General features: G+C 41.7%; 1 protein-coding gene across 3 annotated transcripts in view; it reads left to right on the top strand.

Annotated features, from left to right (window-relative positions):
- Nucleotides 1-13,790, top strand: part of CLDN18 (claudin 18) — a 29,651-nt gene that overhangs the window by 4,085 nt on the left and 11,776 nt on the right. The window contains exon 1 of one of the 3 annotated variants that reach the window (XM_019632164.1): nucleotides 2,559-2,920. The exons of 1 other annotated variant lie outside the window; for it this stretch is intronic. In XM_019632164.1, coding sequence (XP_019487709.1) covers nucleotides 2,701-2,920 — 220 coding nt within the window. In that variant the 5' untranslated portion in view covers nucleotides 2,559-2,700. Of the gene's footprint in view, nucleotides 1-2,558; nucleotides 2,921-13,790 lie in introns of those variants that run through there. One more of the 3 variants, XM_019632162.1, reaches the window with a different exon arrangement.

Below are 13,790 nucleotides of genomic sequence, written 5' to 3'. Positions count from 1 at the left end.
GTGGGGATGGGGGAGAGGGGGAGGGGATGGGACGATACGGATTGGTGGCCCTGGTGTGGCCTCAGGGATGGAGAAGACAGTCTGGGGAATATAATAAAAAATGTTGTAAATATTTTTTAAGGGGTCAGATAGACTCATGTTTTGTTAGGGAGACCACTTCATAGTCAGTGTAGAGGCCTGACCACCGCACTGTATTTCTGAAGCTGATATTGAATAATAATGTATGTCAACTATAATTATATATACATATAGTCACGGGATGTGGAGTAGAGTGTGGGAATGGAGTCAATGGAATTGTAATAGATAAGAATGATATCGGGGGTGGGAGGGCAGTAGATAGGGGGAGGAGGGTTGTTAACTTTGTGAGGGTGAAAAGGATAACTATTGCATTGTTCTGTACACCTGAAACTAACAATAAAAAAATAATAATAAATTAAGAAAATAAATAAAATCAATGTTTCCTTCTTCCAAAACAAAAAAAAACAAAAAACAAAAGTCATTGTCACCATTTCAATCAAGAAAGAAAGCTTAATTCATTATTATCTGAATAACTTTTTTCCCTTGTCTCAAAATTTTGCCTAAGAACATTTGCATAGGGAAACAGTAGGGAAAACAGCCAGGAGTGAGAATAATAATTTGTAATAACCTATTTTTTAATTTTTCCATTTTCAATCTACTATTTTGGTGATATTATGATCAATGTATTGGGGTGAGTTTTAGACAAAATGTTATAAAATGAACAACTGGAAAACAAACTCTCACAGATCTCTTTAGGAATAAAAAACCTGTTCTTAGTTTAATTAAAAGTAAAATGGACTTTGTCCATAGAAACAGTGGCAGAATCATTCTTGAATTATTCTAACATTTTCCATCCTAATTGGTCAATGCCTGTCCACCAGCAGAGACCACAGTCACTTTTTCTAGTTGCCTCTTCCTCACCTTTTAGACTTGGCCTTCTAGCTCAGTTCAGAGAATCCAGAGTCACCAACATCATTTCACCTTAAGTCATATAATCCTCTTACTCTCTTTTTGGGGGAAGTTTTCTGGCTCATGCTTCATTCTCTACCAACACCAATCACAGAACCTAAAGCAAGGTGTGCGGTTGAGGGGAGTGTTGCCTCCATGCAAATTAGGGGGGAGACCTTCCATATTTGCTTTCTATTTTGCTGGAAATAAAACCACGGGTGTGGTGACTGGGTGCACCCAAGATAACATTGAAATGTCCAGATGCATGGGCTTGCTTCCTGGAGAACTTGTACAGGTTAGAGATTGGGGGGTGTGTGTGTGTGTGTGTGTGTGTGTGTGTGTGTGTGTGTGTGTGTGTGTGTTTTGGGTCTTGAAATACAGATTTAGGAAAGTTCTAATTAAAATTTATCTGAATTCAGAGGCAAGATACACATGACCCACAGGAAACAGCAGGTTGATCAATTCTCTAATAAAATCAAATTATGTAGACAGAATGCAGTGGCTGATCTCTGGTCAAGTCTCTCTTTTGCATGATTATGTAATTCCTGATATTTTTACCAATTGTAGTGACAACTTTTGCAAAATGTAGAAGAATACAATATGTAAGACCTGACAGGGCTCTGACGTGTATTAATTTAGTCCCCATGTTACAGATGAAGACACTGTGACTTACAGGGACTGAGCAGTGTGTCCCAAATCACCCAGCACACAGCATGTTAGCAACAGTGTCAGGGGCAGATCCTAGGTCTCTCAGTAACCAGGTCATGGTTTTTGTCTAGACAGCCCTGGTCCCTCTTCTGGACTTTCTGGAAACTTCCTTGTCTGCCATGCGATCTTCATGTGGTTTATGTGGCATGAGTGAAAGGGTGAGATGGAGGTCAGCAGGACACCTCGCACCTTCTCATCCCAGTTCCAATACCTGTGGAACAAAAGTATTATCTCTGGTATTTGACTTCCTGTTCTTAAAAGCAGGGACAACTTTTCCTGCCCCTGGCATTCCATATGGAAATAGAGAAAGAGCACCAGAGAGGAAGTTGAGGTGGAGATCCACCTTTGCCATTTTAAAGCATCTGTGGTTGAAGACACTTGGACAAGTTCTTTAACCTATGTATACTTCATTTGACTCACCCCCTAAAAAGTATATGGTTGGGAGATAGTAATACCTGCCCTACCAATTTCTGTAAGATTAAAATGGAAAGATGTAAGTGAAACATGGTTTATGAGTTAGGAGTGGGAAATGTGAAAGTCTGGTTTAAGATAGAGAGTCCCGGGGTCATTTTTTTAAGTGAGGTTAGCCAAGTGGTTTCCGGTGATGAGAGAGCCTAAAGGAAAAGCTCATGGAGGTTCCCAGCAGCTCTGGACATGTCACCTTTTCCCCCGCGTTGGTGGCGTGCTCCTGGCAGAGCCAGAGCTGAGGATGGGGAGGCTGGCACGGCCTTGCGGGGGGAGGGAGAGTGTCCACTCAGCCCGCTCTGCTCTCAAACCAGCTGGGCCTGCACAGCTCAGCAGGACAAGTGCCTCTTGGAGCTGCTTCCATAACAAATGAAAAAATAATGCCCTTGAACCAAGAGTGAAACTGAACTATCTAAGGAAAACACTGTGAGCAAACACCGAGAGCTGAGGGAAACCATCTGATTAGAGCAGCTCCCCTCAGGGGCACGGTAGGCCCACACCTTCCAGAGGAGGTGGCAGCTGGTCCTGAGGCTGCGGTCAGAGTGCCTTAGGGCTAAAGCCATGTCCACCACCACGTGCCAAGTGGTGGGCTTCCTCCTGTCCATCCTGGGCCTGACCGGCTGCATTGCTTCCACGGTGATGGACATGTGGAGCACCCAGGACCTGTATGACAATCCCGTCACCGCCGTGTTCCAGTATGAAGGGCTTTGGCGGAGCTGCGTGAGACAGAGCTCAGGGTTCACGGAGTGCCGACCCTATTTCACCATCCTGGGCCTTCCAGGTAGGCGCCCGGCAGAGCTCAAGGGCTGGACCAGGTCTAGGCAGGAAGGGGCTTTGCTCTCCCTGCCGCCAGGAGGGACCTTGGAAATCGTCGCAGGAACTGAGCCATGCTCCCACCTCTGGGTGTGACCCTTGCAGCGTTGGCTCAGAATACAAGGTGTGAATAAGAGAAGTTGGCCCCAAGTCAAAGAGGGCGATAATCATATGGGAGAAAATCAGAGAATTCACACGCAAGGCAAAGGAATAGGTAGTGAAGAAGCAAGTCATGAAAAGAATGGGTCTATTGTACAGACTATTAATGGTCCTTAAGGAAAAAATTACTTGTGTGCATGTATGTGCATGTGACTTGCTCCTGCCTGCGTATATGTGGGAGTAAGGAAGGAGGACGACATTTTCTTATGGTCAAAAAGTTTATGGAGAGCTCTTATTTAATTTTCCATTCAATTAACTTTTTCTTTGAAAAGTTGGAGTCTCTGTAGGTGCTAATATAGATAGATAGATAGATAGATAGATAGATAGATAGATAGATAGATAGATAGATAGATAGATAGATAGATAGATGTAAATATATTGCCATTACAGTCTTTTTCTGCATTTGTGTTGGGAAGTTATGGTATGCACTTCTAAAAAACAATGTTTGGCAGAATACAATTGTAAAATTATAATTATATTATAATAATGTCAGAATATAAATGTAATTATAAAAGTGACATCCTTTCACCCCTGAAGATGAAATAAGTTAAATCCCTGCTTTTAATACAGATAATTATTTCAAATATGTATCACAGAAATTTTGCATTCTGGGTATTATGGAGCTCTACTCATATTATTAAAAAATAAATAAATAGAGCTAAATAAATAAATAAATGGTCAAGCTAATCAGTGGCTCCAAGGAGTAATCAAGATATGAGTTTGGTGTCGAAAGGAAAACAGTGTTGGTTTTTACCTCTCTGAAAGAAATACCTTGTGAACAGGTAGATGGAAATACATTTGCATGAAACTCTTAAGAGCCTGTGAAGCCCCTGAAATTGAAATTGTGAAAAACGATTCAACTAATTCATCTTAATTTTCAGAAAGAAACAGAGGATGGGTGACAGAGTAGAAGAATGGGTTATTTGTTCCATTTTTGGAGGCCACTCATATTGCAGGACCAATAGAACCACAGTCTGTGAAAGACCTGCTTCAGGAAGCAAGGGAGATAGAACCTAGCCATATGGAAGAAAGAAATCCCAGGAAGGAAGGGTTATGCTGTAGTGTGAGGGGAGACGTCAGAAGGGAGAAGATGCAAGAACGTGGATAGTTGATTTGCTAGCTACACCTAATTTTAATGAAGAAAAAAGATTGATCTCATTCAAAATTAAGGCATGACATCCCATGATCTCATGCTCCATAACCTCTTCCCACAGCCCCACCACACATTATCAATCTCTTGCTCATTCTTTATTTTTCCACACATGGGGTTCCCAAATATTCCCACGCTCCTAAATGGCCAAACCCCATCACCACTGCTCTCATTTGTCTTTCCTATTTTACCAGAGGCCCCAACCCTCCTTGGGCCCTCTCAGGACCTCTCCTCTCTCCCCTGACAGTTCTACTCCCTGCGGAACAGGATCCCCTCGTCTCTCCTGTGCAAGGCCAACCTTCCCACCAGGGCTCTGAAGGCCCCATACCATCCTGTCTGGTCATCCCTGCTGATCAGCCCCTCTCCTTCTTGCCTCTTTCATCTCACCTCCTGGTCTTTGCTTATATCCTCCTTTCCTGAAAAATCTTCTCTTGATTCTGACCATTGTCAAGTTCTGTCTCTCCCTGGGTCATTAACAACCAAATTAAAAGACTAAATTTTTGTACCACCTCTCACTCTTAGCCTTTTTAAATATATTTTCTATCCTTCATCTCTCTAGAGTGTTTGCTCCTTTGACTACGGCAGAAGGTAGGGCACAATCTTCCAATCACCACCTTCCAGTTCTCAGTTCTCATCTCCCTAAATATTTTAAAATGCAAACACCTCTGTTGTTCCCCATTCCCAGCTTATTCAGGTGCAGACATGACAGCCTGCCACCCATGCCCTCCTACATCCCTCACCTACCTTTCCTGACCTATCTCTTACTATTCCCCTACCCCCAGCCTATGCTTTTCCCTGTCCATTTACTATACTTTGGGCTTGGTCCTAGATACCCATTGTTTCCACTGTCTGAATGTCCCCTTCTAGCGCCCCAACTACCATCTCTACAAATCTTCCCATAAGTGAGGTCCAGCTCAAATACTACCTCTTCCCTGGGGCCTTCTCTCATCCCTAAATTGAATTGGATCTCACAAATATCTGTACGAAACCCAGAGCACTCTGATAGCGTTGAGCATATTCTCTCTTGTGACACTGATCACAAATCTGAAAAGCTGAGACACTCCAGGCAGCTGTCACAGAGGCGTACCCCACCCCTGCCCATCTGGGTTGGAAGAACAGGGTTCCACCAAAAGCCAGCAAAGACATTTCTTGGGACTGAGTTTGCAGAGAAGGAGATGCTTTAAATTATTGTTAATTTGTGGCCATGGAGAATAGTGTGGATTTAAAAATACCCAGTTCTCACGCAGCAGGAATGACTACAATGTAAATTGGCACCCCAAAATGCAAATATTTGTTCAATGACTTAAGATTTGGCTGGCTGAGGTAAGGGATGGGTGGGAAGATGACCAAGAGGAAAAGGCTAAAAAAACCCTCAAAATCTGAAGGCAGGAACAGAAGGAGATGAAGCAGCCAGAGAGGAGGCTGCAGGGTGGTTGATGGATACTTGTGGGGCCCCCGGGGGAGCTCAAAGGAGTAACAGTAACCAGCCAGAACCTAACATCTAGAAGGCACTCAGTCATCAGAAACAGCTGCTAAAAGCATTTTCTTGAGCATGACAAGGGACCTAGGGAAAAGAGACCTGAAGCCGAGGAGCTGGGTGAAATGCTTGGAGATAGAAATGGAAAGTTTCGGAGTTTAATTTTGACTTAGAACCCACAGAAGTACCACCCTCTCCCTAGAGCAGAGAAGTGCTATAAAGGCATGAGGCAGATACCATTGTAATACTTCAGTTAATAATCATAATAATCACTACCAACTATTGAATTCTTCCTAAATAAAAGTTCTTTTCTTGCAAAATCTCACTTAACTTTTTGTTCATCTGATAAAAATGTACCTTGGTTAGTTAGTACTTACAGCCATTGAATAATTTAATTCCATTCAACTAGCTGTATTATGTAACCTACAGATACACTAATGAGGTAAAAGGTGTTGGTAGCAGGACTGTTCACCTATATATTGACTGACCAGCTATAATTTATAGCCCAAGATTCCCTCTCGCTGAATTCCAAACAGTCAATGTAGCATGTAGTTCTCCAAGGACAGCGCCCAGAAATAAAAACAGCTACCAGTTAGTAGACCACCTATCAACTCTCCATTTTAATTTTACAACAATATGGGGAAATACGTATTGCTTTATTTTTACAAAAGTGGACACTGAGGCTCAGAGAGGGGGCCAAGGTAATATGCCAAAGCTCCATGGATAGAAGATGGCAGAAGCAAGATATGAACACAGCCTGAAAGACTCCCAAGCCTGTCTTTTCCCCTGCCCCATGCTCAGGCCCTGTTTCTACATTCCAGCTAGAAAGGGCTGCCTTTAGAATTGAAGAAATTTGTCTGGGCTTAAGCACAATAAGAGCTGAGCACATCAGCACCTTGACCCATTTATAGCACTGTTACTAACAATGCACAGTTAGGAGTAATAAGTTTAAAGAGTGGAGGACTTGTGTGTAATTCCCATTCCCCACTCCCCCCCCACCCCCCACCCCGGAGACAGTGGGAGGAAAAACCAAAGGGCAGCAGTCAATGAGCAGGTGGAGAGGAGGCAAAGAGACCTCTCAAACTCAAGTCCCTGGTTCCGTGATGACATCACAGTCAAGTAATTTTTTTCTAAAGTGTTTTCAAATATTTGGACTGAATTTGGTACAATGGCAGGGTCCTGTGGTTAGAGGCAGGTGAGTTGGGATCAGGGGCGCAACTGGACCACCTACATCTCTTGAGCTCTCTCTCCCCTTCTGTGAAAAGCCTCACAGTAAGGCATTTGTGCAGAAGTGCTCTGTGACCCATTTATAAGCACTGGCCCTTGGTGTCATTAAATCATTACTGTCTATGCTACCCAAACATCTCAAACAGGATATTTCATCTTCCAGATTTCTTTACTTCTCTAAAATCAAACACCTTTTATGAATCTAAATATCCAAAGTAAAAATTATTTAGCGTCCTTTTTTCTCCTTTTTGGTCCCCATTCCACTTTGTTCTGAGCACTTCACTGGTTCTCAGCTCCTTTGTAGGCATTAAGGGTCTTGGTTTTTTCATACAACTGGCTACATTTTCCCCTTCCTACCTTAATGTGAAAAAACAACAGCCCTTGGAGAGCTAGGGAGTTTCCCATCAACCTGTGAATCATATTTACACACACAGGAATGAGGGGTTTTTAATGAAACCACATTTAACCCAGAGAACAAATCTACAAAATCGAAATAAAAAATCATTAAAGGTGAAACTGCCCTTAAGTACCCTTTCTAAAGGAGCTGCCTTGTTTATTTCTTTTTCACTACTGGCTGAATATTTCACATAGTCTAATGCTCATGATGCTGTGAAACCAGCTTGTCTTTCCCCAATGCCTGGGGAAGAAATTGGTCCTAGGAGGTAGAGTGATTATAAGGTTAGTTATAAAGTTAAAATGCAACCTAGGGGAGCCTCTTGATTTTTAATCAAGCTGCGTTCCTTTTCTTCAAAAAGAGACATGTTTAGCCTTTTTAAATATGTAGACAAACATTTAAAAGTGTACACACTATTGTACATTGAAGGAGATCCCACAGAGAACTGAGGACAGACACATCAACAAAGCCCAAGAGAACCTGTACCTAAAATGAGGCTGCTTGCCCTGATTTCTCCATGATCAAAGCTAAGTCGACTCAAGAATGAGAATGAGAACCTCAGCTTATGGTGATGGAGGTTGTTGCTTTGATAGCAGGGCCGCCACCCACACAGATCATGCCCTCGCATGGACTAGTCACTGGTGGGGCATCATTTCATGGCGGGACCACACATTGTCAGAGTTATATAGTTGGACCCCACCTTACAGGTGAAAAGGAAGAGCAATGAGGCTGGAAGCCACCTCTCCTGCCTCACCCACCACCACCTCCCTTGCTCTTTTCCAGCTGATCCTGAGCCCATTTCTCCTGGTCTTCCCCCCTACCTTGCTTCAGGCCTTTCTCTTCCTTTTATTTTCAAATCTTCTTCCCCTGTTGCCTTTCACACTCCTTCAGCCATGGCGCTTTCAAATCCTCAACTACCATATTTTGCTGTGTATAATGTGTACCCATGTTTTTGGCCCAAACTTTCAGGGAAAAAAAATCTTTTGTTTTAATTTTTTAATTCAAATTTTTATTTGTTTACTTGTTTTTTATATTATGAGGGAATTTTAGCTTCTATTTTTTAACATATTATGGTACAAGAAATTTTGTGTACCGGTAACAAATTTATGATATTTACGCATCATAGAAGGCCAAGAACTCTTCGTAGTTGCAAGTTCGTTGTAAGTTCAACAAAAACAATTATTGTATTCCAGGGTATTATTTTACATATGGATATCATTACTTATTTCTAGAATTACACTTTTAACTCATAAGCATAAACAAAAGAATTAAAAACATTTATATAGATACGGAATTAGTACTACCCATGTATAATGTGCATCCTTATTTTTCCCTCACAAATTTGGGCAAAAAAGTATGCATTATACATGGCAAAATATGGTATATTTCATCACCATACAGAGGATTCAGGTTTGTACATAGTTGGTACAAGCCAAAGCCATGCAAGGTTGGAGAGAGATAACTTCTTTTTAGGGAAGGGGTTGGGAACTGGTCTTTACTGAGCCTGGCTTAGTTCTGTGCTGGTGCCAAGTAGCATCTGACCCTCACAACATCTCTATGCAAGAGACACCTCCATTCCACTCCAGAGTTAAGGAAAACTAGGCTACAGTGAGGCTAAATGACTTGCCTAACAACTCACCTGGCATCAGATTGTTCTGTAGGGTTTCACAAGATATTATACAAAGGACCTCCATATTGGTTCTCTGGGGTCTGTGGAAAATCTAGGCCTTCCGCCTCATTCTGAAGGGCCTTTTTTCTGAAGCCTAACCTTAGACTTCCCTCCTCTGGGCTCCCCTCCTTGGACTCTGCCTCAGCCCTTCCTACCTCCAATCTAGGGCCAAACTTTGCCTGATGATATGGGTCCTCTTCCCGCCCTCCATCCCCAACAAAGGCCTTTGGTTCAGGCCTTTGGCTCCTGGTGACTTTTTGTCTCATTAGCCCCACCCCCACCCTCCAGCCAGCCCAGTAATGTCAACCAGTGAGAAGTCTTTCCTCTCAATTCCCCACTCTGAGCACCTCTTCCTGAGCCCTCTTGAGGGCTGTTTTTCCAATTATTCCTTGAAATTTTATGTTATTAAACAAATAAATGAACATCTCTGGGGATGGGGCTAAACCATTAATATATCTTTAAAACTTCCCCCAGGAGATGCCAAGGTTAAGGTGTGGCCAGAGTTGGGAACCACACCCAAAGGCACCTTGCCTGTCAGTCCATAGCTGCTTCAGAGGGATTAAGAAATTTTGCAACAGGAAGAGAACACTTACTCCCCATTTTTCTGTTTGCTTCTGTCAGCCCTGAATCTTGCCCGCCCCCCCTTTCAGGCCTGATAATTCTTCATTGTTCGTTGGAAAGAATGTTATAGTCACACCTTTGGTGCAGGGAATCTGTCTATAGAGCCCATTGACTCACCTGTTATCAGCTGATATGCCTAAGCCTCTTGCTCAGAATATCAAATAAGAGACAAAGTGGCTAAAAGAGAAACCTACCTCCTTTAGGAGCAGATTCTCTGGTTACCTGTTTATGGAAAACGATTAGAATCCCAGATAGTAGAATCTTCCAAATGGAAAGGAAGTTCAGGTCACCACCATGCATTTCCATGGTCATTACTAGCAATGAGTGGTGGAGAACATTTCCACCCACTTCCTGGCATGGCACCTGACCCCATCACAGCTCCCGCTCTCAGAAGAACACCAAAGAGGTCTCCAAAGCAGGAAAGACTTTGGTCCATACATTTAGGCCCAGAGTTGTGACTCTGACAGTAGCCCTAAAAGATATAAAACAATGTTGTATCTTTTCCAACTGCAGACTAAAAGGAAGGGGTAGGGGTAAGCAAGAAGGAAATTCTAAGAAATGAAAAGGAGCTTAAGGTCAGGGTGGACCCCTGGTTCAAATCAGGTGTCAGTGCTCATCAGAAATCCAGAAGTCAAGAGAAAGCAGGAAAGAAATGAGGCTTTGTCATAAAACCTGACCCAGCAGAATCAAGAGGGCATCTGAGACCTGAAGCAATGGCTGACGAGGACAGGCTAGCCAGGGCTCCAGTACCTGAGGGCTCCTGTGACACAGCAGCAGCAACTCTCCACATTAAGCAAGCCCACAGTGCTTTCACTTGCCACCTGCCAGCATCACCATCCCATCTCATCCAACAATGTTAGGGAAGATCACATACCTCAGCCACAGCCATAGCCACAGCACACACGTAAAATGTTTTTAGGAATAAATGTTAGAACTACTCAATCAAAAGAGAGTAATGACACTATCCTTGCCAGGAGCCTGGGATCAGCATCATTTTTCATAGAATGAGGGGGAGACATCCTTTATCCTACTTGGTTAATATTGTTTTTTTGTTTGGTTAGTTGGTCAGTTGTTTAGTTTGGTGGTTGATTGGTTTTTGGTTGCTTTAACCAGATGCCTTGTCAGATGCTTCTCAAGAGATAAATGATTTGCTTCTCTGAATAGCTTAAAGCTTAAAATATCAGAACTAGAACAGTTTTTTAAAACCTCTAAAATTATTTTAAAAATATTTTTTTAATAATTTAAATAATTTTTAAATTTTAATAAAAATTATTTTAAAATTTAATAAAATTTTTATTAAAATTTAATAAAAATTATTTGAAAAATAGGTTCCTGGGTAGATTTGAAGTTTATGAGAGGCTCATGAGGTCAAGATGGAGGGAAAGTCAAAGTCCCTTCCACTTCCCATATGTCCAGTTTTCTGGTAGTGACATCCAAACACAGAACAGTCCTGAGGGTATTTCCTTAAGTCTGGGGCTGCCCCACAAACATCCTCTCTGTAGCTGTCCTAAACCACAGGCTTATAGCTTAATTATGCGTGTGTTAAAGAGAACTAGAACCATACCACAAGCTACTGTCAGAAAGTTGTTCTATTATGATTACTTAACTTAAATACTCTCAAGGTGAAAAGAAATTTGAGGTTTAGGATTTCTGGTAAACATAGAATCTTCCCAGGTTGTAAGCTGCTTGAGGGCAGAGATTATGTCTCATGAAATGTTATACCTCCTAAAGCGTTTGGCAAAGAGTTTTGCAGAGATTTTGACCTTAAAAATACTTGATGAATGAATAAACTAATTCATGGATAAGTGTATGAATGTTTTAACCTTTGACTATGAGAGTACACCAGCATGTGCTGGATGAATACACAAAGGTAGTAATTGTGTAAATGACTACGCAAGTAGATGACACATACTTGGATTTTTTAATGAGGAAATGAACAGGGTGTTTGTTCCCAGTATCCTGTGGGGCCAGCAAAGCCATCATGCAAGGCTTTGAAGGACATAGTTGACACACTATAGCCCTCCTACATTAGGAGTGGATTCAAGGGCCTCTCTGAGGTCTTCATGAGTTCTCTTTATTTTAGTGGGGTCACCATGGTTCTGGTGACTATATCGGAACTCAGCTGCAAGTCCAAGATGCCCATGTTATCAGCTGTCCCAGGAACGAATGGTCAGATCCCAGAGGACTGATCTACACCATAAACAAACACATTTACCCTGGGAATACAGTTGCTAATAGGACTAAGACTTGCAGATAATGGCTGCTTGTAGAATTCTCTTCCCAACAGAGAAGTAAATTTAAAGTCAGAAGTTTCTTTAGAGAGAAGAGAATCAGAATCCAGTGAATGGAGGTCAGTGGACTAGAACTAGAGTAGCTAAATACCATCATCTCTACACAAGGAGATAGCTGGTGAAAAGGGGCCTCCATTCCTCAGACACTGCAGAAGGCTCTTTAACAAATTCTGCATGACCTACCTCTTCTTTTTCAATATATTTCACTGATCACCAATTCTTCCATCATGACAAAGTCCTCTGTGATACATACCTTAGAGTGAGTAGTTCACAGTTCCACTGATATTGGCCATATTTGAGATGGAAATCTTCCGAAAGAGATTGGAGAGAATTCCCTCCCAGGACTCCCCTGTCTCAAGAGTCACATTTATAAATAATCTCCCGGAACAGGTTATTCCCTGAGATGATATTTGGAGAAAATTCCTTTATACATTTTTAGCATCCATTTCAGAGAATGACATTTTATGGCTGAGTCTCCAAATTTGGAGAACACATTCTGTTAAGACCTTACAGATAGACCCTGTACCTTGATGATAGCCAGAACCACCTGATTTTCCAGGATAATGTACCTCAAAGCAATGCACTATGATGAGAAAGTAACCATTTTGAGACAGTTCTGTGTTTTACCCCAGTTCTACTTTTCCCTTGCTATGTGTCCTTGAGTAAGTTACTTAACCTCTGAGTCAGTTTTTTTAATTATAAAATAGAGGTAATAATATTACCTACATTGCAGGGGGCGTTTTCTGTGGATTAAATTTTTTAATGTCTGAAAAGCCCCTAATAGCTTTCAATCAAAAGGAGCAACTTTTGAAAGTAGCTATAACAACTAGAGTAGGATGGTGCTTTCTGCTTTGCTTCACACAGTTCTTCAGTCCCACTCTCCCAGCACTACCCCCATTAGGGGCCTTTCCTTCTGGAAGACACCAAGGACCCATTTGACTTTCTTTTGTAAAATTCATTATGCTTGCAGTGGTTATGTTTGCTGACTGTCTTTCTCCACTTTGGTAGGAGCTCTATAAGAGCAGAGACCATGTCTACCTTGTTAATTACTGTCATTTCTGTGTCAAATCATGGGGCTCAGTAGAAAACTGTTGAGATGAGCCACTACACTTTAAGGACATTCTAGAAACCAATTTGGATATATCTGTAGGAGATGTCAATGCAGGAGAGTCTCAGTAAGACCTACAGCTTCCATGAGTCCTGAAAAGGGAACTGCTAATAAATAGTGATTGTGTTGAAAGTCCTGAGATTGATATAGTAATCTTTATATATATACCCAAAACTTACAGCTCCCCATGACTTTAATAGTCTCTTTGGAAAGAAACAAAAATGTAGTGCCTTTGGTATATCATTTAGTAACCTTCATTATATGCCATAAATGAATACTGGGTTTTCCTAAAGTGAACACAACTATATGAAGCATTGAGCCTATATGAAAAGACTAGAAAGAGAAAATGTTTGTGCTAGAAATCAAAGCAATACAGTTTTACTATAAGCTCTATCAATCATTTTTAATGTCATCTTAGTTAAGCCATTTTCCCTTCCTGAAACCCAGAATATCAAGCTTTAAAATTAGGAATTGAAAAGGAGAGATCCAAGATGGCAGAGTAGAGAAACACTACAAGGTTGGACAATTAAGTTCACAAACTCATCCTAGAAAAAGTGCTACATATCTCGTTACTGAATATCACTATAGTCACCTTTGAAGTACTCCCCTTGGGAAGCTATGCCCCAACACCAGTGCCTAGTCCACCCTTCAAAGCAATTTTTTATGTCTTTTTCTGGAATGGCCATCAGAGCTGTCGTCATATGACACATGATATCCTGAATATCATCAAAATGTCTTCCTT

This window comes from Hipposideros armiger, unplaced genomic scaffold, assembly GCF_001890085.2.
Source record: "Hipposideros armiger isolate ML-2016 unplaced genomic scaffold, ASM189008v1 scaffold_1093, whole genome shotgun sequence".
In the NCBI taxonomy this organism is placed as follows: Eukaryota; Metazoa; Chordata; class Mammalia; order Chiroptera; family Hipposideridae; genus Hipposideros; species Hipposideros armiger.
The sequence above is the reverse complement of the archived record's forward strand: the minus strand, read 5'-3'. Positions and strand labels throughout refer to the sequence as shown.